This window comes from Amblyomma maculatum, chromosome 11 (genome assembly GCF_055883805.1).
Source record: "Amblyomma maculatum isolate TAMU_Amacu chromosome 11, ASM5588380v1, whole genome shotgun sequence".
Classification (NCBI taxonomy): Eukaryota; Metazoa; Arthropoda; class Arachnida; order Ixodida; family Ixodidae; genus Amblyomma; species Amblyomma maculatum.
This window is the reverse complement of record NC_139354.1, coordinates 76,283,341-76,309,419: the sequence shown is the minus strand read 5'-3', so window position 1 is coordinate 76,309,419 and position 26,079 is coordinate 76,283,341. Positions and strand designations below refer to the sequence as shown.

The 26,079-nt window shown below is 45.0% G+C and overlaps 1 protein-coding gene across 1 annotated transcript in view; it reads left to right on the top strand.

Annotated features, from left to right (window-relative positions):
- The window catches only part of LOC146174200 (venom metalloproteinase BumaMPs1-like), a 57,319-nt gene that overhangs the window by 1,815 nt on the left and 29,425 nt on the right, over positions 1 to 26,079 (top strand). Inside the window, exons 2-5 of the mRNA XM_084585349.1 lie at positions 6,045 to 6,208; positions 6,300 to 6,389; positions 17,623 to 17,755; positions 18,400 to 18,447. Of these exons, the coding sequence (XP_084441475.1) occupies positions 6,045 to 6,208; positions 6,300 to 6,389; positions 17,623 to 17,755; positions 18,400 to 18,447 (435 nt within the window). The remainder of the gene's footprint in view (positions 1 to 6,044; positions 6,209 to 6,299; positions 6,390 to 17,622; positions 17,756 to 18,399; positions 18,448 to 26,079) is intronic.

Below are 26,079 nucleotides of genomic sequence, written 5' to 3'. Positions count from 1 at the left end.
GGCCTTGGTAAAATTTGCAAAGCCTTCAGTACTGGGATTGTGGATCTAGATAGTTCGTTATATAAAATTTCCTTCTAGTAATATCAATAGTAGCAAACCACCAGTAATAGGGTGCCCATGTTTTCAAAAATGAGAAAGATGGCATAGCCGCCTATAACTTCATTCATAACAGCAGAATCGGAAAACTTCTTGTGCGCGTGGTTTCAGTTTTATTATGCGAGACAAATATAGGCTGTAAAGCAAGCACCCAGAAAGAAAGAATTGGCAGCTTCGTGTGAACTGGCAGTGAGTCGTTTATCTAGGCGACCAATTCCAATCTATATATTATTTTAAGTTGACTCTACATATATTCATCGTTCAGTCAGAAGAAGTACATATTAAAATGTGAGTACCACGAGCTCTCAATACGCGATGGCGTTTGTTCTACATAAGCAACCCTCAGCACCGCTCTGTTTTAATGTGACACAGTCATCGAGATAACAAAAAAGTTTGAACTTATATTAAAGCGAATTTACCCAGCAATGGAAACGAAAATAATTTACAAAAAATAAACAAGCACAAATAGGGCAGAATGGCCAATGCACCAAATCCGAAGTATTGACCTCCGAGTACAAATCAAAAAGAAATACGTAGGAGCAGGGTGTGAATGCAGATGTAGGATATATAATGGTCGCTAATAGAAATGTAATGAATTCTAAGAACGCGCAAGCGTAACAGGGGAAGCCAAATAGATGATGGTAGGAATAAGAAACTTTGTGAAGTTATGCGCAGCTGGCTCCGACAAGGTGATTACCGAGCTTTAGTAAGTGTGTTTATGATTCTTTGCACTTAGTCAGGCTGAGGAAGCTATTCGCAAATCCTCAAAAGACGCCCAGTGTTATAAGCATATTCGCGGCTTAGCGTTCAAATTTAACTCTCACTTGGTATAGCGACATGTAGGATACCTTCACCATTCTGCCTTTTATTGTGTTAAGAATGTGATTGACGAGCCCCGTCGAGCCCATTAAGGTTACCACCGGCATCCACATGAGGTTTTATGCATATATCCCGTCGCTGGTAGGTGCCATGACAGAATTATGCCAGCTTTCTCACCTAATAAGAAGGAATAATCTTATCGTGGAGAATGAATTGTAATGAATGTAGGTGATGAGGCAAACGGGTTACCCTGTTTTAATGAAGCATAATATATCGCTCTCTGCTGAATGAGGATATCCTTGAATCATCATGTGGTGCACGAGTTAGCCTCTTTGTTATGTGTGCCGAGCTGTATACCTTGCGGCATTCGTGATTCAAGAATGTGCACCAAAGGACGACCAAATTCTCGACATGCATTACTTTGCGCTCGTACTAGAGCTTCATTAAGAGCTCAAGAAATGCTTTGCCTTTTGTCTCGAAAACTTCAACGGATCAAGTTAATCGCAAGTTTGGCAGATATAATACGAACATGCGGTTGTGTGCTACAACACGCTGAGAACCTTTCGCACTTCAATGTTCTTACACATACCAACTAGGCTAATCTAACACTCATCTTACCGTCAATCATGCTGATTTCGATTCAATAAAAGCCATCTTACTGTCTATCAAACTTTATATATTTGTGGCTGCAAAATTGAATATATTTTATGAAACTGAACACCTTGTGCGCTTGATAAGGCCAGAGTGAGTGAGCGATACCATTATACAGGCTAAATATTTTCGAAAATCCACACTCCTGTCCTAATGACAAAAAAAAATGCTGGCAAACTTGTATGTACCTCTGCGCCACAATAAACTCTACTGTTGAAAAATGAGCATCGTATGAACGTCTGACATATTTTACTGGTTGTGATGCAAGCAGTACCCCGAGAAGCCAAGCAGAAACAGCCTATACAACTATGACTGCCCCTAGAAAACACATATCTCCATGATTATTCTTATATTTATCTTTCGGTGTGGGCCTTGCATTTGCGTCACTTCCCAATTCAAGCTCGGAAACAATTTTATTTTCATATACAGAGGTAAAAAAAAGCCACACACCCACTCTCAGGGATTATATATTATAGCGAAGGCAAGTTAGACTGCAAACTGAAGTAGGAAGAATCTAAAAAATATGATGTATGTCTCAATAAATTCCAGTTATCATAGTAATGCTTCATGGTGCCAGATAAGACCCCCGCAAGGATGAAAAGAGCCCCGTCACCTTTTTTCCATTAATAATGTCCAGTAATGCTGTTTTGCGTAGCAATGTCTTATAGTTTGTATGTACCGATAAGGATATGTTCTTTTTGTATCATCAACAGATTATAAATATAACAGTCATAGATTGTCTTGATGAACCACAGATTGAAATGACTTGATCCGTGTAATGCTTATTTGAGTTAGATTTCTTAAAATTACTCAAAAATGTCTAGCACAATGAAAAATCTTCCATGGAATAGTGTGCAACTTTAACTTTTCAGGACAAGTCTCGGAGAACAACATGCCCTTTTTGGGCGGTGCTGTGCCTCACTGGTGGTCGCATGTTCACTAAGGGAGACATAAGTGCCACCAGCTTTCATTCAAAATTAAATGAACCTCTGCAAATGTCCCACTGACGAAAATATTGGTGTTTTATTTCTATGCGATAAATAAAACATCCGCTCATTATTGGTTGAACCTACGTTAACATACAGCAAAACAAATGCTGCTGGTCCTGCTTTTTGACTATACAGAGTCCTCAATCTTACTTCACTCGACTACGATGTTCCCTCTGATATTATTGGCCTGGTCACATATAATGGGAGATCTGGTATAATATAAATGTATTCTACCGACCACCGAGGCACACTGGCGGCGGTCCTTTCACGGAAATTCTCGCCCTGACATATCACCTTGCGCACGCAGTACAAGTCGACCACCATACCACTCTTTCTAAGGCTTTGGGACTGGTTTTGATTACCCATTTTTCTTAACCTCTTTCGTAGCAGATTTTTTATATAGGTTCAAGAAACAGAACGACTCCTGTTTCACTGAGCAGGGCTCAAGATTTATGGTATCCAGGAGCAGCATCCAAAATTGCCGGTTCGTTGCAAGCCGAAGCGGCTGCATCCTTGCAAGAAATAGGATGATAAAAAGTATCTTTATGCTGGATAAAATTACTCCATAAATGTATTTGCAGGTGAATGATATTTGAAACACTCTGCTACGCGCTACTCTTGGCATCAGTTGCTTAGGGATACAAAATATCTCAAGCTTCACATGTGCCCCATAAAGAACGCAGATGCGTGACAGCATCATTAAACAAATGAAACGTTTGCAACAACATTTCTTTGACCAGCTAGCGGGAATTATCTACACTGTAAAAGCCATGATTGCTGTGTATACTATTATTTCTATTTGACTGCTGATGTGGCCATGTACCGAATATTTTCGATCGTCAAGTTAGAGGTCTGTGAAATTTATACTTCCCTAGGCGGAGCATAATTCCAGGAAAGCATCCGGCTGCGACGTGATGTCAGTATCAAGCGCGTGAATCACATTTCGTATTTCAAAATTTGATGGTCTCGTTAAAAAAGAAGTTAGAAATCGATTAAATGCATTTAGCTTTGTACGAGGTGATAATAAATATCGTTCATAATCAATATTGTTGAGGACAATGTTGATGAGGATACCTAGTTTTGCATCAAGGTTAATTTCTATGTGTGACTGGAAATTATCCAAATAAACAGAATTCTGTCATATAATCTCTGAAGAAAACAGATATGGGATTTTTAACCAGGATACGCAGAAACAAATGGTTTGTACGTACAACTCATGGCTGTCCATTTGACTGAAATGGAGTAAGAATATACCCATGTGTTGAAGGATTCAAGCTCACGCGTGTATTAAATTGTCGGATGTGCGACAGCGAAATTGAGAAATCTTAGTGTATTGATAATATTTACCCGGCCATTTTTATAAGCAGGAATGACGATGCGCAAAAAAAAAACACAGCACAACTTGTCTGCTTTTCTTCTGGAGCAGCTTTAGAGTGAAAGTTTATGGGATGAAAGAGTTGGTGGGATAATACTGAAGAAAGTTTTAACGGGAGACTTATCGCAGACTCTTTCTGGAACGGCTTTATTACGTCATCAATGAGCTGCCTTGCCTGAAAATCTAGTTGAGATCCGTCTGAACCGCAAACCGCAAAATTATGCTTTCAAAAATAACGCTGCAAACTGATTCAGAAGTCTCTGTGAGTCGCCAGCTTTAGAGGTTTAGTATATATTTTTGTGCCACATTTTGTAGCCGGTGCCGAGTTCTTGATATTTAAATGACCTGAAATATAAATTTCAGCGAATGCCCACTGACGTCGCTAGCAAAAACACTGGTGCGGCATATTTTATTTAGAGGGTATCAGCAAACATATTAAGAATAGACACTGATATAAAAGACGCCCCAATATCTCGAGTGGCATTTAAATGCTCTCCACAGATCATACTATTGTATTTCTCCATATAGGACTGCGGTTTTATACACTCATGATGAAGAAACGTCATACTGCGTGCTAGGATATATGACATAACGGAAGATATTACGCAATAATCTTTTTTACCTTTAGCTTATTTATTATTTCAAATAAATGGTTAGTTTGATGACCTGGTGTAACTGCTGCTAGAAAAACGACGTTGAATTAGCCTATTTATTGCGTGAGAGGAGTATGTACCTTAAGCAGTACAATGATTGAAAGTGTTAGAAATTAATCATGCCATCTTGCAAACTACCCTGAAGGATGTTTCTTGCCACCGGGTGAGAAACGCTGCAGGATATTGTCGATGCCAGCTCCACTAAGTGCTGAAGGGAGTTCTCCGCTACCCATCAAATGGCTAGTAGAAACGCCTTTTGCGGACTATGCGAACTCTCATTCGCTGTTGACCGATTCAAAGAAGCATGTAGAAGAACTTGAGGCGATTAAGCCCTTAGGAGGTTTTCTAGAGCCACCCTGAAGTATAGCATCTCAGTTTATTGATGTTAAAATTATTTGTCCAATTTTTAAAACATGAGTCACATGGACTAATCTTCGTAGGGCAGACTTTCTTGGCACCTCAACGTTTACCTGATTGCATACTGATCGTAAATAAATAACAGAATAATATTGAGCCAGACCAGCCTTAATTTGACAAAACTGCTGCCACAAAGAGAACACGAGAGTGGGTGGCACCAGAGGCAGTTTCGGAAGGAACAGTCGGCTAAGCTTTCTTTGCAAGAGCCTTTGCCGCTAATTCTTATCACGTTGCCGGCAATGCTTTGTAAAGTGTGGAGGTCATGCACTCCTGTATTCCCTCTCATATTTCTTCTAGATGCACTGTTACCTTTGCCAGTATAACATATAACTAAAAACATAGGCACCTTGATAGTTAATTATGTCACTCATTACTAATTATACTTCGGCCTGCTGAAGTACGGAGCGCTGTCATTCGCAGTTGCCCTGGCCACTAGTGAAGCTCCAACAGCTTCCCCCATGCAAAACGAATAGCATGCATTACTGCACTCAAAGAAAATCACAAAGTAGCCCCACCAGGCCGGACAACTTCCACGAGCGCCGCTCACTAGCCGATGTGGATTGTCACGGCCGCAGCACTAATAAACCACGCACAGTCCAAGGGGGAGTCGAGTCGAGCCGGTGCGAACTGTCCTTGTTTGGCTCATACGGGCCGCCACCACTTAATCAAGATGTCGGTGCCGAGGTATCAAACTAAAATCGTGTGTAGGAGTGTAGGTCTTACTCGGACGCACTATAACGCTTTTTACTATTTCTTGACTGGCATGCTCTTTGGAAACCGAAATTCAATTAAATAAAGAGTCCATTTGATGTTTGCGATGTTTATTGCTCCAAATATAATATAAATTTGATTTTTCCTTTTGTGCTAAGCCTTTTGGCATTGCTGCGCTAATTCACTTGACATACATATGGATGAAACCTCTTGAATGTCAACACTTTCTCTCCACAAAGTACATGCAGTCAAGGAGGTAAGTCAATGTGCCATGCTGACTTTTTACCTGATTCCAAAAATGCAGAACTGAGTATTTTTTTTTCTTCATTCTAGATCGCGGTATTGTTTATCCAGCCCTTTTGTCGGAAAGAGGTGATGGCCTGAACAAGGTGCTGATGATAAATGAAGCCATCACATTGAACCTGGAAAGAAGTGAAGTGTTCTCTGATGACTTCCTCTTCATATCAGAAGGAAATAGTGGCTCAGTGCACTATTATGTGAGTGGAGGCGTTCTATTCTCATGGTTTTATTCCAATATAGTGTTATATGCAATGTTCAGAAGTAAAATAATTATTTGTTTGTGTTTAGATGAAGAAAGAAAAATATGAAAGAAATTTGTATCATGATGACCAAAGCAAAGCTTCCGTACTGATAGACACAGATGAGGGCGTCAAAGTTGTAAGTTTATTTTGCTCCTGGCTAACAAGTAACACTGTTTTATACTTTTTATTTACCTTCAAACTTAACCAAGCATCACAATCATAAGGTTGATAATTGTATGCGCGACTAATCTGAACGGTTGAGTTGGTGGTGCATATTGGATGGCAAACCCTTCATTTTGTCATCTTCTGCGCTTTTTGTCCTTGAAGCTTCAAGGTAAAATCTATAAGCGAGAGCGTTACCGGCTACCACCGGTCACTCCACTTATGGATTCGTGTTTGCGTAGATGTATTTGCCCCTCATATAATTACTAAATCATGGATATGAGCCTTTGTTAACTAAGGCATACTCTTTAGGTGTTTTCAAAGCACTCTCATTGCATTATATTGTACAAAAAATATGCTGACTTGGATATAGAGCTTCATTTACAAAAGCCGCATGAAACTGCCTATGGGACATCGAGATAGCAGGCCTCACGCGGAATCGAAGGGACCTGCGCAGTTATATTTTCCTCATTCGCTCAAGCAAAATGAGGACATTATTCTTGCTTGCTCCTCCGAAAAAGCCCAGGTCACATGGTTCCGCGAGGTCTCTGAATTAAATGTCCAGTCCGTGACCTGTCACGTCAGCTGCCAGCTCTTTACAGGACTAATGAATGTTTCCTCACAAATACAACACAGACAACGTCGACGTCGTACTATGAGGAGAACGGGGTAATTAACGCTGGGATAATTAAAATACATGCAGTACATCTTGAAACAACAGAAACTGAGCCACAGGATAATTCTCACTACAAAAACATTTACACAAAACAATCTACCGCAAACATACATTGTTATGGTAAATAAACCAAAAGTTTTCTGAGAAAACACAATATTCATTTGCTATACGAGATTATGACGAAGAATGCATGTTCAGCACGTTATAAAATCAAATTAGCGCTCCTTTGAGCGCTAACTTAATTTTATAACGTTCCTGTTATAGGTAATAAGACGGGATACCTGAGCAATGAAGTGAAGCCCGGAAAGGGTAATTGTTAAAAATTTTTTTCAGCACCCTAAAACTCTACAATACAGGCTTGAGACCATAACAGTGATTAGAAGCATTGTAGTTTATCCGTTGATACATTCCGTTTCTACAAAAATTTTATAAATGCAAGACCTGAATGTGGCAACTGCATAACGGACAAAACAAACCAACCGTCATTTTTACCTTTGCGTACAAAGTTAGTATAATGTTTGCCTCCGAACCATTTTATTTAGTTACCTCTGATATTAGTGCCTGAATCAGCGTTAAAAAGAAATGAGCATATCTGGGTAAACTCCATGAATCGTTGTTCATAATATAACGCAAACGTATGTTGATAGAAGCACACTCCGCTCATTGGTAATATATTGTAGCGTGTGCAACAGCAGCCGCTAGGCGGCTGCTCATCGAGAGTCTCGTGCGCGGACTCGAAGAAGTGCCCCGTGGCGTCCAAGAAGAAGCTGAAGTTAGCTGCCGTCTCTCGCTGCTCCGAACCTGCTCTTCTGCGCCTGCTAGCTCAACCCCCCGTTAAAACCTAACCTTCTGGTTACGGCCCTAAACGGCTACGTGACACTGGTGGATGTGAGGCCTTGAACTACATGTCTCGGGCCTCTCGCAGCCGCTCATCAAGTCCCAACCCGCTTCCGCTCGTATCTACACCCGTTCATCGCTGCAGCCGTCGCCTCCGGGGTCTGGAGCCGGAATTCGCCCTTCTACCTGAACCGACGCCACCTGACCAGCAGTTAGAGACTTCTGCAATGGCCCAGGCAAGTCAGCATCAGCTGCTGCTTCAGCAGCCTCGTACGCCCCCCAGTTTCCATGGCGGTACTGGGGAAGATGTCGACGACTGGATCGACCAGTTCGAGCGAGAGGCGCAATTTAATCAGTGGAACCCGGCTCAGAAGCTACGCAATGTGTATTTCGCGCTTGAAGACTGTGCTAAAACGTGGTATGAGAATAGGGAGGCCAGTCTTCAAAACTGGGATTCCTTTCGCCAGCGGCTGCGGGAAACCTTTGCCAACCACGACCGCCGTGATCGCGCACGCCGCCTCCTAGAAGCTCGTGTGCAACTACCTAACGAAAGTGTGGCCATGTTCGCCGAGGACGTGACGCGTCTTTGCCGAAGGGCTGATCCCGACATGACGGAATCAGCGAAGTTGCGCCACCTGATGCAGGGCGTAAAAGAACCCCTCTTCGCTGGTCTGGTTCGGAGTCCACCTCAAACCGTCGCGGACTTCATCAATGAAGCTACCCTCATTGAGCGAGCCCTGCAGCAAAGATACCGGCGCACGGAGTCTACCTGTGGTCAGCCCTTCAGCAGTGTGGCCACATTGAACGGGTTCACTGACGATCACTCTCTGCATGAGCTGATCCGCGAGGTAGTTCGCGAGGAGCTCCTCAAGTTCAATCTTGGATCGCCTAACCCGACTGCCGTGACTGTCACCGAAGCCGTGCGGGAAGAAATACGTCAGACATTGTCACCGCCTGAGTCCCTGTCGGAGCCACGTTTTATGAGCTACGCAGCGGCTCTTCGTCGGCCTGCAGTGCCTCCTGCGCAACAGCTTCGTTTCGAAGCATGGCCGCCGCCCACTTTGCCGCCACCGTTCTACCAACCGTCCTACCAGCCGCCATCCCAGCAGAGCCTCGTATGCAGCCGTCCGCTCCTCAGCCACTGTTCTACCAGCCGCCATCCCAGCAAAGCCCCGTCATGCAGCAACCGGTTCGGAAGGCAGACGTCTGGCGCACTCCTCGCCAACGGCCGCTGTGCTACCACTGCGGAAAACCCGGCCACTTGTACCGTCGTTGTCCATACCGGGAACTCGGTCTTTGGGGTTTTGCTCGTGATTCCCCGCGTCCCCGGGTCGGCGAACGCCCTCCAGAAATCGATGAATATCTGGCAACCCGTGCCGCCTCTTCGAGCGACAGTACACAGTCTTCTCCCGTGCGCTACTCGTCATCCGGCCTCCATGAGTTTAATCATGTGCCGAGGCGCCGGTCGCCAAGCCCACACCGGGGAAACTGAAGGCGGCGACCTCAGGGGAGCAGGTTGCTGACGAACGGAATCAATGTCCCGAAGACCCTCTCGTGACGACTCAGCCCGATGCTGTAACTACGATGCCTCCGCCGCCGCATGAACCCGAAACTCCAAATCAATCTCAAGCCGATCACGTTGTCAGCGCCGACCTTTCCGTTCTCGTCGACGGACACCCAGTAACCGCTTTGGTAGACACCGGAGCAGACTTTTCAATAATAAGCAAGAATTTCGCAGATCGGCTCTCCAAGGTTAAAACTGAATGTCTAGGACCGCAAATTCATACTGCTGGCGGTCACCTTATGACGCCAATCGGACGATGCACTGCCCGAGTAACCATCGCCGATTCAGCCTTTGTAGTCGTTTTTGTTATCTTGCCGCACTGCTGCAAGGGCCTCATACTCGGCATGGACTTTTTACGTGAACATGGGGCCATTATTAAGGTTCCTCGCCGTATTGTCACGTTTTCGACGCCTGCAACGACGACCGCTGACTCCGAACGACGCCACGCACCTTTACGCATCATTGACGCGGATGTATCTATGCCGCCACGTTCGTCTGCTCTCGTCACAGTCAGGTGCGACGACCAGTCCTGTGCTGCCGGCGTTGCCGAACAGAACACAGAGCTTCTGTTACATCATGGAGTATGTGTTGCACGCGGTATAGTTCATCTGACTAATGGTCTAGCTCACGCGCTGATTACGAACTTCGGGAACGAACGGCAACGCATCGCTAAAGGCACCACGGTAGCCTACTTTGAAGGTGTCGCAGAAGCAGCCCACGGCTGCTTTGTTCTTGAGACCAACACGTCTGCCAGCCAAACGCCCAACTTCGACCCTGATGTGAATCACGCTCTATCACCGGCAGAGAAGGACAGACTCGTCGGGCTACTCTTTCAGTTTCAAGACTGCTTCTCATCCGCCTCCGCGGTTAAACAGACGCCCTTGACCAAGCACCGCATAATAATCGACGACCGCACCCGACCAGTCCGACAGAACCCCTATCGAGTGTCATATCGGGAACGCGAAGTCATTGCTCAGCAGGTAGACGAGATGTTAAATGACGGTGTCATACAACCATCGAGGAGTACCTGGGCTTCGCCTGTTGTCCTCGTTAAGAAGAAAGACGGAAGTTTAAGGTTCTGTGTGGGCTACCGTAAGCTCAATCAAGTCACAAAAAAAGACGTCTACCCGCTGCCACGCATTGATGACTCATTAGACCGGTTGCGCCACGCGCGCCACTTTTCATCGCTTGATCTTAAGAGCGGTTACTGGCAGATCGAAGTCGATGAACGTGATCGCGAGAAGACAGCGTTTTTCACGCCCGACGGACTTTATGAATTCAAAGTCCTACCTTTCGGATTGTGCTCCGCTCCAGCGATATTCCAGCGAATGATGGACGCAGTTCTATCTGGTCTTAAATGGCAGATGTGTCTAGTCTACCTGGACGACGCTGTTGTGTTTCCACCAACGTTCGAGGAACACCTCCAAAGTCTCTCCGCTGTGCTACGGGCTATCAGATCTGCCTGCCTGACGTTAAAACCACAAAAGTGTCACTTTGGCTATGAAGAGCTAATGTTCTTGGGCCACGTCGTCAGCCATCGAAGAGTTCGTCCCGATCCCGCTAAAACAACAGCCGTGACCAAATTCACTACTCCATGTAATAAGAAGACAGCTCGCCGTTTCTTGGGCCTCTGCGCCTATTACCGCAGGTTTATTGAAAACATTTCGCGCATTGCCGTTCAGTTGACACGTCTCACCCGGGATGATGTCACCTTCACCTAGACGGACGAAGAGCAAAAGGCATTCCACGAGTTACGGCACCGCTTGCAGACAACACCTGTGCTTGCCCACTTCGATGCGAATGCCGAGACTCTGGTCCACACAGATGCCAGCAACGTGGGTCTAGGCGCTGTACTCGTCCAGTGGCAAGACGGTGCCGAGCGAGTTATCGCATACGCCAGCCGGACTTTGTCCTGTGCCGAATCGAACTATTCCACCACCGAAAAAGAATGTCTGGCGATTGTATGGGCGGTGATGAAATTTCGACCCTATCTTTATGGCCGGCACTTTCGGGTTGTGAGTGACCATCATTCTTTGTGCTGGTTAACGAACTTGCGAGACCCCTCCGGACGCCTTGCACGATGGAGTTTAAGGCTACAGAAGTTCGACATGACCATCGTGTATAAGTCTGGACGTCAGCACAACGACGCCGACTGCTTGTCCCGTTCACCTGTCGAGGCTGCGCGGGAAGACGAAGAACCAGACTTCCCCCTTATCGCAGCCGTCGACGCGCTCACTGTTTCGCAGCAGCAACGTGACGACTAACAGCAGCAACGTGACGATTGATAAGTGGTGCTCTCGCACCACTTATCAATTTTCTGGAAGCACGCTCTACAGAAGTTCCCCGTCTCTTCGCCAGAACGCATTCATCGTTTTGCATGCGAAACAATGTTTTATACAAGATCAACTTCGCTCCGACGGGAAGAGATTACCTCCTCGTCGTACCAGAGTCTCTTCGCGAAGAAATCTTACAGGCATGTCATGACGAGCCCACCGCGGGTCACCTGGGGTATGCTCGAACTCTGGCCCGAATTGAAAAGAGTTACTACTGGCCCAAACCTTGCGGCCGCAGTACGACATTACGTGAGGACATGCCATGATTGCCAGCGACGGAAAACACCGCCTGTGAAACCTGCCGGTTTACTGCATCCTGTTCAAGTGCCAAGATACCCATTCGAACAAGTTGGCATGGATCTGTTGGGTCCTTTTCCAATTTCTGATTCGGGCAACAGGGGGATAATTGTCGCTACAGATTACCTCACGCGTTACGCTGAAACGAAGGCTCTCCAACGCGGTACAGCAATCGAGGCAGCGAAATTTTTCATCGAACGCATCGTCCTGAGGCACGGCGCCCCGACAGTTATAATAACGGACCGAGGCACTGCTTTCACTGCCAAGCTACTGGAATCTGTCATGCAACTAAGCGGCACTACCCATCGCAGGTCAACCGCCTACCATCCACAAACTAATGGCTTGACAAAACGTCTGAACAAAACTCTCGCCGACATGATGTCCATGTACGTGGATGTTGAACATCAGGTCTTGGGATGACATCCTGCCGTACGTCACGTTTGCGTACAACACGGCGCAGCAGGAAACAACGCAAATGACGCCGTTCTCCTTATTGTATGGCCGCGAATTTTCGACAATGCTCGAAGCCATGTTGCCCCACGACGGCTGTGACCTCGAAGTTGGCGCCGAGGAGTTCACTCAACGCGCAGAAGAAGCGCGACAGCTGGCGAGGGCACGCATCCGGAACCAGCAAGGTCAAGACACCCAGCGTTACGATCACCGCCACCGTGTGGTGACTTTCGAACCGGGCGATAGAGTGTGGCTTTGCACTCCGATTCGACGTCGGGGACTATCCGAAAAACTTCTGAAGCAGTACTTTGGCCCATACAAAGTGCTCCGTCAGCTGAGCGACGTCACGTACGAAGTGCTTCCGGACGGCTTTTCTTCTGCTCGTCGCCAGCAAATATCCGAGGTTGTCCATGTCGTGCGCATGAAGCCGTACTTTTCGCGAGGAAATTAGCGCACCGCCTACCGCATGTTTCTTGCTTTATTTTTTTTTTATCTCTGGTTTCGAATTCATTAAGTTGACATTTATTCTTTTTTAGAGAGGGGGGTAATGTAGCGTGTGCAACAGCAGCCGCTAGGCGGCTGCTCATCGAGAGTCTCGTGCGGGGACTCGAAGAAGTGCCCCGTGGGGTCCAAGAAGAAGCTGAAGTTAGCTGCCGTCTCTCGGTGCTCCGAACCTGCTCTTCTGCGCCTGCTAGCTCAACCCCCCATTAAAACCCAACCTTCTGGTTACGGGACTAAACGGCTACGTGACAATATCTTCCAACCAATTACTCCGTAAGTCGATATCGTTAATGGATCTAAATGGTGCTTATCCTGAGTTTGTAAGATCAGTTTCCATTACAAATTACTGCGGTAACTGCAGCTTTTTTGTTTATAGGCCTTGCTTAAGAACAGTTAAGCACCTTTCCTTAGATTGCCTGACACCTTTCAAAACAAATAATTTTATTCGTGTTTGTTTCTGCAGTAGAACAGACTGACACCATGGATAAAAAATGACAACAGCATTTCATTAAAGGTAAAGGTATAAAATCACTAAAACCTTCCATCAAATGCTCAATTCTTGGATAACTTTCGATTTCTGTTTTTTGGCACAAAGTACTGCATACGTGTTTCTATAACAAGAATACTAAAAAAATGAAAACACACGAATGTATACAGATCTACTGCGAGTCGAACTCACGTGACCTAGATTTGTGCGTTGATTAGGATAGCACATCATGCAGAAGATGTTTCTGTCCATGCGAGCTGAGAGGGTGGTTGTGTTTTTCAAATGAATCAAGGTCATGAATGGCAATACCAGATCACACTCTGAACCGACAAATGTTATGAACTGTGCTCAATTAAAAAATAACAGTACACGTCAAGATGGTGTTACCTTTCTGGTAAGGTGGCGCTAGAAAACACCATCCTTTTCAAGATAGTGTTTACTACCATGAAGATGATCGTATCTCTACCTATGTTACACAATTCAAAGATAATTCTCTTTTGGATTTGCAATAAAAATTTACTAAAATAGCATACCTTGAAAATATTTCAGCCTTTACAAAATGGGTGCCACCTCAGTGAATTTTTCCGATTGTCACTGAATGCCACCACAAGTACGAATGCTGTGTAATGTGGATTGGGACGCTTTTTCGTTCATCACATAAGTAATGCAGTAACGTTAGTATGCACTTAAAACGTCTCTCCAACAAATTTCTTCGATATCTCCAACCTAATCTAATCTGCTCAACACACGTGTTGCAGGTGTCGTAAAAAAAAACTTCAAGGAGCTGAGAGTGGTCAAGCATTCAGAAACATGCCACGTAAAAGACGCTGTATGCTACCTGAGTGTTACATGCGGCAGATACACTGTCAAAGATGAATCCACGAAACAGCTGCTTGGTGTCCAGTAGAGTTGGTAGTCATATGGAGGGATTGTTTCAAAAATCGAGCAGATAAAGTCTTGCAGACAGAAGCGTTCTTTTAGGGGACTAAGTCATGTGTTTAGGTATAGGAACAAATTTGACGAAGTATTTAGTCCGCCTCAAGATAAGACGCTAGAGGGTTCTCTGCCTTGTATGTGCACTGATCGACCATTTCACGTTTTCACGTGGCAGGCCACAAATCATACATATCACCCTGAACAATGAACACAGGAGCGTTCCCATTGTGGAAATAAGAATGGTTCCGGATAATTATATATACCGACTTAAAGCTAAGTAAATTCAGTGCTGTCTGCGATGCATTCAATAGCATGAATCTTGTTTTAGACAAAGCAGCAGCCTTTTCCAAAGCCAATACAATAGCACTGCCCATGCAAAGCAATTTGTCCTTAATGTGATTCATGGAATGGTTAACTAGATTTCCAAACAAGGGTAGTGCAAGGATGGAACTATGTTATTTTTTAGCTGCATTGCTGCGTTTCCATTGCTGATAGTTAATAATTATACATTTAGAAGGGTGGCGTTACTGTTAATGCCTATTCCAGCATTAGATCCAAAAACATTCAAAATGGCGGTAGCAACACTGGAATAAGCTCGCGAAAATGTGCTTATCATCGGTGAAATTTTAAAAAGAAATTCAATGCTTCTGAAATCTGTCGCTGTCTAATTACTAAGCTCAACGAAAAATTGCAACAAAAAAAGGAAAGGGATGATATGAGTTTTCCCGATTTTATAAAATTTCTACCCACACATGAAGTAAAAACTATTTTGTTAAACATTGAGCGGACATGTTTTAGAACATTCACGCCACTTTTGGTTTACGAAATCAATACGAGGAAAGGAAAACTTTTGAGGGACACGTGCAGCAGCATCTTAGCATGTAAAACACTGAAGCCCAGATTGCACGCATGCCGTAGGATAATTCGTGGAGAAAAATAATGAACAAAATTTTAAACATAACATTTCTCGTCATGATTACAATAAGTAAATCCACAGACACTGCCTTTTATACGCAATGTTCTTAAACATTTCTGCAATATTCAGCTCTTCTGAAATGAACAAAAGAGCGCTATAAAGTTACATATTTTTTTTCTAAGCAGTACGAACTCCACATCTGTATTGCTCAGTGTTCAGAAATAAGCAGTGTAAGGCCGCGGTGGCCATTTTTTTACTGTTTCGGCGCGCGCGCCGCAGAAAACAGCGATGGAAGCTTCCCCAAACTACGAGAAATCGACGCGACCGATTGCGTCATCTCGGCCACCGTGCTGCGCCCCCTCGCCCTCGTCGCCATGCGCGGAGTCAAGCGTGCATCCCCCCGCATGGTCCCGGCCCTCCTCCTCGCTTCTCGCGGGAGGGCCGCCCGTGTTGACCATGTTCGAGAAATTTCGAGGCCTCTCCAGAAGGCCAGGGGGGGAAGGCATAGCTTTGGCAGCGCTAAGCTGTTTTTCCGTTCCTTCCCCGCTTCTAGAAGGTTCGGCGCTGGCTATTTAAGAGCGCGCCGCGCAGTTACTGACGGTTCTGGCTTTTGTGCTGAGGCTAGTCGTTGATGGAGATAGCGTAGCAGGCAGGCCCCGACAGAGAAGTCGTTAAAAAGAGTGATGCGCTCGTTTTGCTGTTAGTTTTTAGCTCAGTCTCTTTTGTAAAGTGTGTCGCCTCTCTGTCTGGTGCGAATAAGTTTTCTGTACCCTGTGCTTCGTGTTCTCGTTATATAAAATTAATGTTCGTTTCGTTACTACAAGTTCGTCGGCCTTCGTCTCAGTGTGTTTGCGTGTGAACTGCACGTCGCCCGCCGAATCGAGGAGCACCTAGCTTGGAGAGGTGCGGAAGATTTAAAGAAGAAGAAGAAGAAGAACCTGTGTGATTTTTACTAGCAGGTTGTGGTTATAATAAGCATTTAGCTTTCATTGCGCTAGTTTAACCTCTTGTTACGCTCATTACACCTCAAACCTCCAAAGCAGCCTACGGACCTACCAAAGAAGCTGGCTTCTCAGCACATTAGTAACATTTAAAAATTGAAGGCTTCATATCACTTATTTTATTCTATTTTGTTAGACCTCTTAGAAGGTACAGAAGTCCGTATTTTTGAACGCTGGCATACACTGGCAGCTTTAGGTTTGGAACACCTACGGTTTGCCAAGATATTGACGCTCCTAGCGTCGTAAGCTACATTCTTACCGCCGACCGAAATAAAGATTCCGGTATCGGGTAGGTTTCGCAGGTCTTATAAAACTCAATGTGAAGACAAAAAGATTCTCTTAGAATATTCGACGAAAAGTCAGGTATATCTGTCGTTTATTAAACTTGCAAGAGCTTGGGACAACAGTGCAGCAACCATTAATGCTTTGAATTAGCACAAGACCTTTGAAAGCAATACTACATATTTCAAGGCTCGAAAACCGGGTGATGCTTGTTATCAGCGTTCAAACGATTTACCCTGTCTTAAAACATTGTCGATGTGACTTATAAGCATAATTAGTTAAGGTTAGGGATGTCACAACAAACGTTTTCCTGAATGTGCGTCTATCACACCTAATATTGGCTGAATATAATATTTTGTAAAGTGCAGTAAAATATTAAACCGCGTTATATTCACTGCTTTGGAAAATTTACTTTCTTGTTAAATTTCTGGTCATTATTGCAGCATAAAAAAGGGCACTGTATGGTTATTCCTTATAATTACGAATGTCTTATAGATAGTACCATTTTAATTGGTAAAGCGTAGTGACGTTTTCAATGAATAGTGTTATTTGATATTGCCTAAATGTTTGCTAAACAATAAACAATATCGCTTAGAAATCTAGTACAAATGCGCTAAGTGTCCTTACTGATTTGCAAATTTAGCGCTCAAGAACCTCGTCCCACCGTTACATCAAATGTCGTGACAGGTAACCGTACCGCGTCCTTCTTTTGCAAATGTGTCTGTAAATTTAATTTAGATGTTATAAAGTTGTACTGTACTGATAAACGTCAGCAAAAGTGCTCAAGGACATTGCAAATAAAAACATTAATATTGGTTGCCAAGCCCTGTATTTGACGTCTTGCATTCCGGTTCTGTTATTATACAAGCAGGATGACCGGTTGTACACAAAATGTTCTAATTCGAAATATTTCATTCAATATTTTAGGAGGGCATCCTCGGAGATACTTTGCGCATAAAACCGCTGCTAGAGATGGGGCGTTCTGAAGAAGGACACATTGCCCACATGTTGTATGAAATAGAAATCTTAGGTGGTGGCGAGCCTCGGCACAGAGATTATGGTGTGTACTCATCCATATTTTGCTATAAAAACTATCCAGCCTGCTTTTAAATTGCACCGAACCGAGAATAAAATTTTATTGCCAATGTATAGCTGTGGTTATGTAGAACATTAACGGCAGGCATGTCTAGGGGACACGTTATAAAGTAACCATTCCTGGTCACTTAAGTGAGCCGTCCACGAAGACTTCGAAGTGAGAGCCAATTCCCTGATATTGTAATATCACTGCTATTTTAAAACGCTCAACATAAAAAAAATGCACGTGTCGCTGTTATAAATATGCGACAAACAATTAGGCGTGTTCTCATGGGTATTAAAAAACTGGATAAAATACATATTTGCTAATTATATAGTTCCCTAGACATACTGTGTGAAGGCATTGATCAACTTCTTTTTCTTTTCTCCATGAAGGCTGGGAATTGCTTTAAAGTGCACAGTACTTTATAACATCTTGCTTTAGTTGCTTGGCAGCAGAAGGTATGCGCACTTACCATGAATGAACCATAAATGAACCGCGCATTTACTATGAATGAACTGCGGTGTGCAGTATTTGTTCTGATACATCTGTGTAATTTTTATGTATGTGTCTAAGGTTTCTGTGTAGGAGCATTCCTTTCACCAATTTTTAAAATGTGCATTTTGCAGCTGTTCCGAACACCACAGCGCTTCATGGTAGTACTAAAGAATTCGCAGGTAAATTTTCCACTTGCATTTTACATGGTTTCTCTGTTACTATGGTATCCAGGTACCTGGAGCATCACTGCTAAATGAAAATAGATTATGTGCATGAACGAGTAAAACCAAATTTTACCTGCTTTTAAGTGGCAGAAATACCGAAACGAGTAGGAGGAGGAGGAAACAACTTTATTTAACGCAGTGCATTAAGCGTTAAGAATGTCCTGGGCCAGGGTCACCAAGGCCAACTGATCTTGCAGCTGGTCAGAGGCTAACCAAGCCCGCCACGTTGGGGGAGGAGGGTGTGGAAAGTGAGGAGATTGGAGGGCGGCAGGGCATGAAAAGATGCAATGTTCCAAGTCTGCATAGTGTTCTGGGCAATTTGGGCATGCAGAGGAACGTATGATTCTGTGCAGAAAAGATCGGGCAGGAGTAAGCAGTGTATTTAGTTGTATGCGTCTAAGAATGCGGATATGCGTGGTAGTGAGAGATTTATCAGGGAGAGGAAGTGTACGGAGTGTTTCTCTAATGTTGTCGTAGTGAACGTTGATTTCTTTTTTGTAGTGAAGAGTAGTGTCCCATGTTGGTGAATAAGGCCAGGGAATCCCAGGCGCCCGGTGTTGAAGTTCGCGGGCGAGGCGACGCACTACCTCATTGCCTGGGATTCCAGCGTGACCAGGAATCCACCTCAGTGTTACAGTGTGGGGACGTAGTTTGGTAAGAGCTCTGTGTAGATCAACGTGTAGTTCTTCAGGAATGCGACCCGTGTGAATGGCGCGTATAGCTTGTATTGAATCAGTGTATATGGTATATCCTGAAGGATTAGGGGGTGCTTGTACGAGGTCTTGAATACTGGTAACTATTGGTAGGGTCTCGAGAGTCGCTGTAGGAGGAGGATCTATGTAAGGACCGAGGGTATGCGCCAGTACATCGCTACAGCTCTGAATTGAGTAAGCAGCCGCTCCGACGTTAGTTCGTGATGCATCTGTGTAGATGATCGTGGAATCTGTCGGGTGAACATGGTTGGAAACGCGAGCGGAACGTCTGCCTGTGTTAGTGTCGGGTGTAACGTTTTTTGGAATGGGGATTATTCTGAGGTTATCCGGGAGCGAAGAAGGAAGGGTAATTATAGGGAGGTCTATTGGTTTGAGCGCCACCTGCTGTAGTATCCAATGTCCTTGTTTGTTGCTAGAAAGACGTGCCATTTGCCGGTCGCGATGTTGTTGTATGAGGTCTCCCAGGGGCAAGAACAGCCCCGTAGAGTATAGGCGCTCCGTGGACGTATGTACAGGGACGTTATGGGCGGCCTTGCACAATGTGTGAAGCGCAACCTCAATCTGATGTCTTTGGCGACAAGTTAGTGTAAGGTAAGGAATCGTATATAAAATTTTGCTAAGTGCTAATGCGTGCACAAGCTGCCTGACTTGACCCTCTCGCAGCCAGGCGTGCTTATTGACTATGCGGCGAACTAGATGCGTAAGCTGATTGCACACTTTAACGGTTGTGGATACATTGGCCTGATTGGTTGACTCATGGATATGAAGTCCGAGGATCCGGCAGGATGATACACGAGGGATGGGGTGACCTGCCATTGTGAGATTGATCAGCTGGTTATGTTGGCGTTGATAGCGAGTTTTTGCAATCAGCAGCAATTCGGATTTTTCAGGTGCGGGAGATAGCCCTACTTTATCAAGGTAACTAACGACTGCATCGATACCTTGCTGTAGGGTCTCCTCTACTGCTCCAGGAGACCCAGAAGTGCACTAAAGAGTAAGGTCGTCTGCATAGAATGTGTGTTTTAGGTTTGGGATAGACGCTAAAGTACGAGATAGGGGAGCCATTGCAAGCTTAAAAAGGGTGGGTGACAGAATAGCGCCCTGAGGAGTACCACGTGTGAGGAGGAAAAGATCAGATATCGAATCGGGGAGACGGAACTTGGCCGTACGGTCGCGGAGAAATGCTGCGAGGTAGCCATACATCTTTGGACTACAGCCAGTAGAGGCAAGAATGTTTAATAAAGGATTATGGGCAAGGTTATCAAAAGCTTTCCGCACATCAAGGGCCACTATGGCTTGGATCTGGGAAGTGGGCGGAGGGTCAAATTCGTGCATGAGGAGAAAAAATAGGTCCTGAGTAGACACACCTTTTTGGAAGCCAATTTGTTGAGGGGGAAAGAAATTTATGGATTCAAGATGAGTCTCGAGCCGATTGAGCACCATCCGCTCCATGGTTTTTCCCAGGCATGATGTTAAAGAAACTGGGCGGAGGTTTTGAAGCGCAGGTTTTTTGCCTGGTTTTGGAAGTAGGGTTATAAGTGATTGTTTCCAAGATGCTGGGAGTGTGCTTTCCTCCCAATGTAAGTTTATAATGCTCAGAAAATGTTCTTTGTCCTTGTCAGAGAGATTTCGAATGAGTGAGTATGTAATCTGGTCTTCACCTGGGACTGACTTCCGCTTTAGCTGTTCTAGCGCCCAGTCGAGATCCCAAAGGGTAAACGGCTGATCGAGTTCTACATTGGAAGCACCACTGTACGGAGTATAAAGGCTGGGTAGGGGAGGAGGAACGTAGAGATCGCGGAGTTTGGCTGTTAAGGCATCCGCGCCTAGTTGAGAATAGTGCTTCTCGAGAGTGGGAACAGGCGCCGGTTGAGGCCCGAGTAATTCTCTGAGTAAATACCAGGTTCTTTTTTGATTTAGTGTGCCGTTAATGGTGTTACAAATTTTGTTCCATTGATTGGTGTCAAGTGTAACGCAGTGTTCTTTAACCTGTCGCGTCAATTCGGTGACTCGGTCGGAGAGGCGAGCATTGTTGGGCTGAGTGCGAAGAGTGCGCAAGAGTCGTTTCCGCCTCTTCCAGATGCGTACAAGGTAAGGGTCGGGATTATCTGACGGGGCTGAAGTGGAACTCTCCTGCGTAGCTTGTTTCTGAGCACGTTTGAGTGCTTTTGTCCAGCTCTGAAGACTGCCAGTAGTATGAGAGGTGTCGCGTATAGTGCGAAAGGTATTCCAGTTTGTGTGGGAAATTTTACTTTTACGCGGACGGGTACGGCTAGGGACAGTGATGCTAATAATGTAATTGTCGCTGAGCAATTTTTCATCTGTAACTTGCCAGGTGACCTCTCGCAGTGCGCGGCCCACTGTGAGGTCTGGCATGGTGGATTGTCGGTTGCTGTAACCTTCCCGGGTAATGGAGTTTGGGGTGTTATAAACAGTTAATTGAGCTCCGTTTAATGCGTCGTTGAGTATACGGCCAGGTCGGAAGGTGTGTGGGTAACCCCAGATAACGTGCGGGGCAATAAAATCCCCACCTATCAAGAAGTCGGAGTCTCGAAACAATCTTGAAGTGCATTAGCGGTTTGAAAAGCGTGTACTCTGTAGGAGGGTTATAAAAATTTAGAATGAATAAAGGGCGAGATAAGTGATCAGAATACAGCGTAAATGCAATAAGGTGACGTTCAAGACGACTGGGGACTTCAATGGTCTCAAATCGGATGTCCCGACGAATATAAGTGCTCACTAATGGGGCACAGTCGCTCTCATGCGCTGCATGCAGTGCACGGTAGCCCGGAATACTTTTAAGAGCACGCAATTCTTGAATAAGAATGACGTGGGGCTGCGAGGGTAAAGTCAGGAGCCATTGGATAAAGAGTGTTCGATTGGTACGCAGGTTTCTGCTATTCCACTGTACAAAGTGTATGTGATTGTTCCCTGCCATTCTTAAGCTACGTTAGCGCGCTTCTCGCTAGGGACAGAAGAGGATGTAGCAGTTGCTTCAGGGGATGTAGAAGGACGGGGCCGTTTAAGAGAATGATTTAGGAAATCCATGCGTTCGTCATCCTGCAGGAGATTGCTAATGAGGGTATGCATGAGTTCGGTTCGAATGCTTGGCGAATGGCGGAAATTTCTTCTGCGAGGTGCCAGATAATAGGGTCATTTCGATCTTTTATGTGGCGCATATAATTCTCAGATGTGATAACTGGTGTGGAATTGGAAGATGTATAAGAGAAAGGTTTTGGAGGGGAAATGAGAAGTGGCGGGCTTGGCTTACCCGTTGGTGGGAGAGTAGCTGGCTTGAGAAGCGGACGTGGGGCAGCTGGCAGTTCTTGAACTTCTTGATGCCAGACATTGGTCCGAGGGGGTGGTGCCGTCCCTTGATTTGCATGTGACAGAGGGGGGAAGTCCTCGCGAGTCGGAGGATGATGGGGTGGCGTATTCTTCTTGCCAGGGTGACCAGACATTTTTTGTCGCGTAGTCAATAGTCGCTTTGTAGTGGGACGCTGGGAATTAGATGGCTTTCTCTGTTCTTGGACAGAAGGTTCCAGCTGTTTCCTGAGACTCTTCCTTCGGTCATATTCAGCCTTGTGGCTATTTTGGTCTTGTTGTTTCTGTACAGGGCAGGTGAGGTCAAAAGTTGGGTGGGTTCCACCGCAGTGGAAGCAATAGGCGGAGCAACGATGTGGTTCATCTTGTTGGCTGAGCTGGGCTGAGCAGGTGGGGCGGCGTTGATATGTCGGAGGGTGAGGGCAGTTCAGCAGCCGATGACCATATTCACGGCACCTGCTGCACTTCAAAGCATTTGGTCTTTCAGGCTTTCATCTGTACAAGACGCGGCGGAACAGAATTTGTCGAGGTACATGGGTGCCTTCAAAAGTTATTAATACAGGCTCGGTCTGTCCCATCATACGAGCAGACAGGATCGTCGCATGCCACGATTCAAGGCTTTCTAAAAGTTCGGCTTCTGAAAGACCTTTCTCGATTCCATGAATTACGCCCCGGTACGATGCCACCGGGGCCGTCATGTAAGATTGGATGTTATGAGTTTTGGCTCGGATGGATAACGAGGAAAGTGCTGCTACCTTTTGGGCGGTCAATTCGTTGGTGGTCTTCAGAAGGATGACATTCTGGTGGTATTTGATTTGTAGAGTCAGAGCCTGTCGCTCATGTGGCGCCAAGTCTGCTGCTGAGGAAATTTCCTAAAGAATTTCGTAGGGTTTAACCTGGGAGATATTGAGTGTACTTGGTGCCCTGATTACGACAGTTTTCAGCGTTGAGAAATGTGCCGCCGGAATCTTTTGTTTGCCTTTCCTTTTTGGGGTAATCCAGTCAGACGCATCGAAATCTTCAGAAGTATGAGCGCGTTCTTCTCTGGCGTCTGAGGCATTGGCGCGTGCTTCGGCAGCGTGGGCACGTGTTTCTCCAGGAAATTCATCGACGGCACGTGGCGGCGGCGGTGCCGTTGCCATGGTAACACAATCGTGATCCGTGGCAAGGCCTAGCGAGCCTCGGGCATCATTAGAACCTATATATGGTCGGTTCTTAGCCAAAAATCTATCAAATTCAGCACATGAGGAGTCAGAATGATCCCAGGTACTTGCCGAATGACGTGAGTTGGGCGATGGAGGTCCCAGGATTGATGGTCTGGCGAAAAGACGGTAAATTCCGGAGCTCGATGTTCCGCCGTCTGTTTTAGTCGACGCCACCTAGCGTCCCCGAAACGAGTATGTGTTGTTCACTATTTGTGGGTTACAATGTGCACGAGGCATCTTAACTTGCTGCAGGAAGAAATGTTTGGAGTGAACAAAAATATTGTTACACCTGGAAGGAGGTCACGCCAACCTTAATAAAATGTACGGTTGTACAGCAAATCATTGCTTTCTCCTTAAAGTATGGAAATCTTTGGATAAAAATACCAACATCCAGCCGTTTAGACACTGCTGTTTGCCCAAAATACGAGCGCTAGTTGGAGAAAATTGAACTCCTCAAGTAAGAGCGCAATGACATTTTCGTGTTTTTTTATCATCACCATGGAGGTGTATCACGTAATGCAAGAATGTTTAATCAAAACACAACAATATGAATCATGGTGTGGCATGATGCGGCAGTAAACCAAATATAGATCTCACACAATGATCTCATTATTATACGCTTTCCTAAAAGAATTTTCCTCGTGGCCTTCCGTTTCATATGTACTTTTACACGGACAAAAACAAGATGCGTTCCTAAGGTTCTTGAGATGTAGCTTACAATAATGTTTTCGTGCTAATGTGTGATAGTCGAGTAGAGACTCAGAAAGGAAGAAGGAAGCGTAGGCTTGTAATAAATAAAGCATTTTTTTTTTCTCTGAGGAGAGGAGAAAGTTTGTCTTTGATATTGTCTGTCGAGATAGTGAAAGTAAGACAGAGTTTCGACCTATTACACGCAGTGACGAGAAGTAGGAGCAGAAATGGCAGTGGGAAATCAGATGTAGAGGATGAGGAAATAATATTTTAAAAGATGCTAGACACACACACAGCTCACATGATGACGAAAATTGCAATACAAAAATTTGAAACTCAAAACACGGTACAAATCAGGGCATCTCGTTTTCAACCCAGAATTTGGTTGCCGTATGTGCTGTAAGAAGCCATATTCTTCATACTACATGAAGCAATGGCGGTCTTAAAAAATAGCATATATATATGTCTGGATGCTATCTGAAACAACCAGTAGGTTGTGAATAAAAGAGGTATGTAAAAAATCTTAGCGGTCAGTTTATGTATTTTGGCCTAAACAAAATTTGTTTAGTGAGCCTTTGGCTCGCGCGCTATACTGTTGGCCGGCCTGTACTGAAGAAATGGAGGCAGGGCACCTCATCACATTTCAAGGAGGTGGCATTACCTCGACAATGGCAATAAACTCATTGTTCCATATTGAACTTTAAATATGCCAGATGTCCAAACTTTGACAAGATATAATGCTACGGTTGGCAGAAACCAAACATTTAGAGCTAAAGAGCTCAAAACTACTCCAGCCAGCTTACAGGGATTTTAACTGCTGTTTTTTAGCTTGGCTGGTGAAAACGTTAATAAAAAAATGTGGGTCAAATTTTAACTAATATGAGGTGACTGTGTTTGTTCCTTGTGTAGAGATGTATATTGCACGAGCTCCCTGTGAAGCAGGCTTGATTGCAGCAGTTAACCAAACGGAATTTTCATCAGTGAAATAGTTTAGCAGAAGGTCAGTCACCACTGGTGCTGGCACTGACACCACATTTCTCTAACTGGTTAATCGCGGCCGTATTAACATGTTGGGTACTATAGTATTGCCACTAATTATTTCTTCAGTTCAAGTATCAAGTGTGTCTAATTTAAAGGCTCATAAGTTATCAACTAAGGAAGTGAAAAGTTGACACAGTTTCTTTAACATTACTTTTGGGAAAGACCAGGAAACGGATGGTGCTCAATCGGCTCGAGGCTCATCTTGAATCCATAGATTTCTTTCCCCCTCAACAAATTCGCTTTCGAAAGGGTGTGTCTACTCAGGACCCCTTTTTTCTCCTCATGCACGAATTTGACCTTCCGCCCTCTTCCCATATCCAAGCCTTGATGTGCGTAAGGCTTTCTATAAACTTGCCGACGATCCTCTATTAAACATGCTTGCCTCTACTGGCTGTGGTGCAAAGATGTACGGCTATCTCACGGCATTTCTCCGCGACCGCACGGCCAAGTTCCGTCTCTCCGATTCGACATCGGATCATTTCTTTCTCACACCCTCCCTCTCACCCACTCTTTTTAAATTGAAAAAGCTCCACTATCTCGTATTCTAGCGTCTATTCCAAACCTAAAACATACATTCTATGCAGACGACCTTACTCTTTGGTGCATTTCTGGGT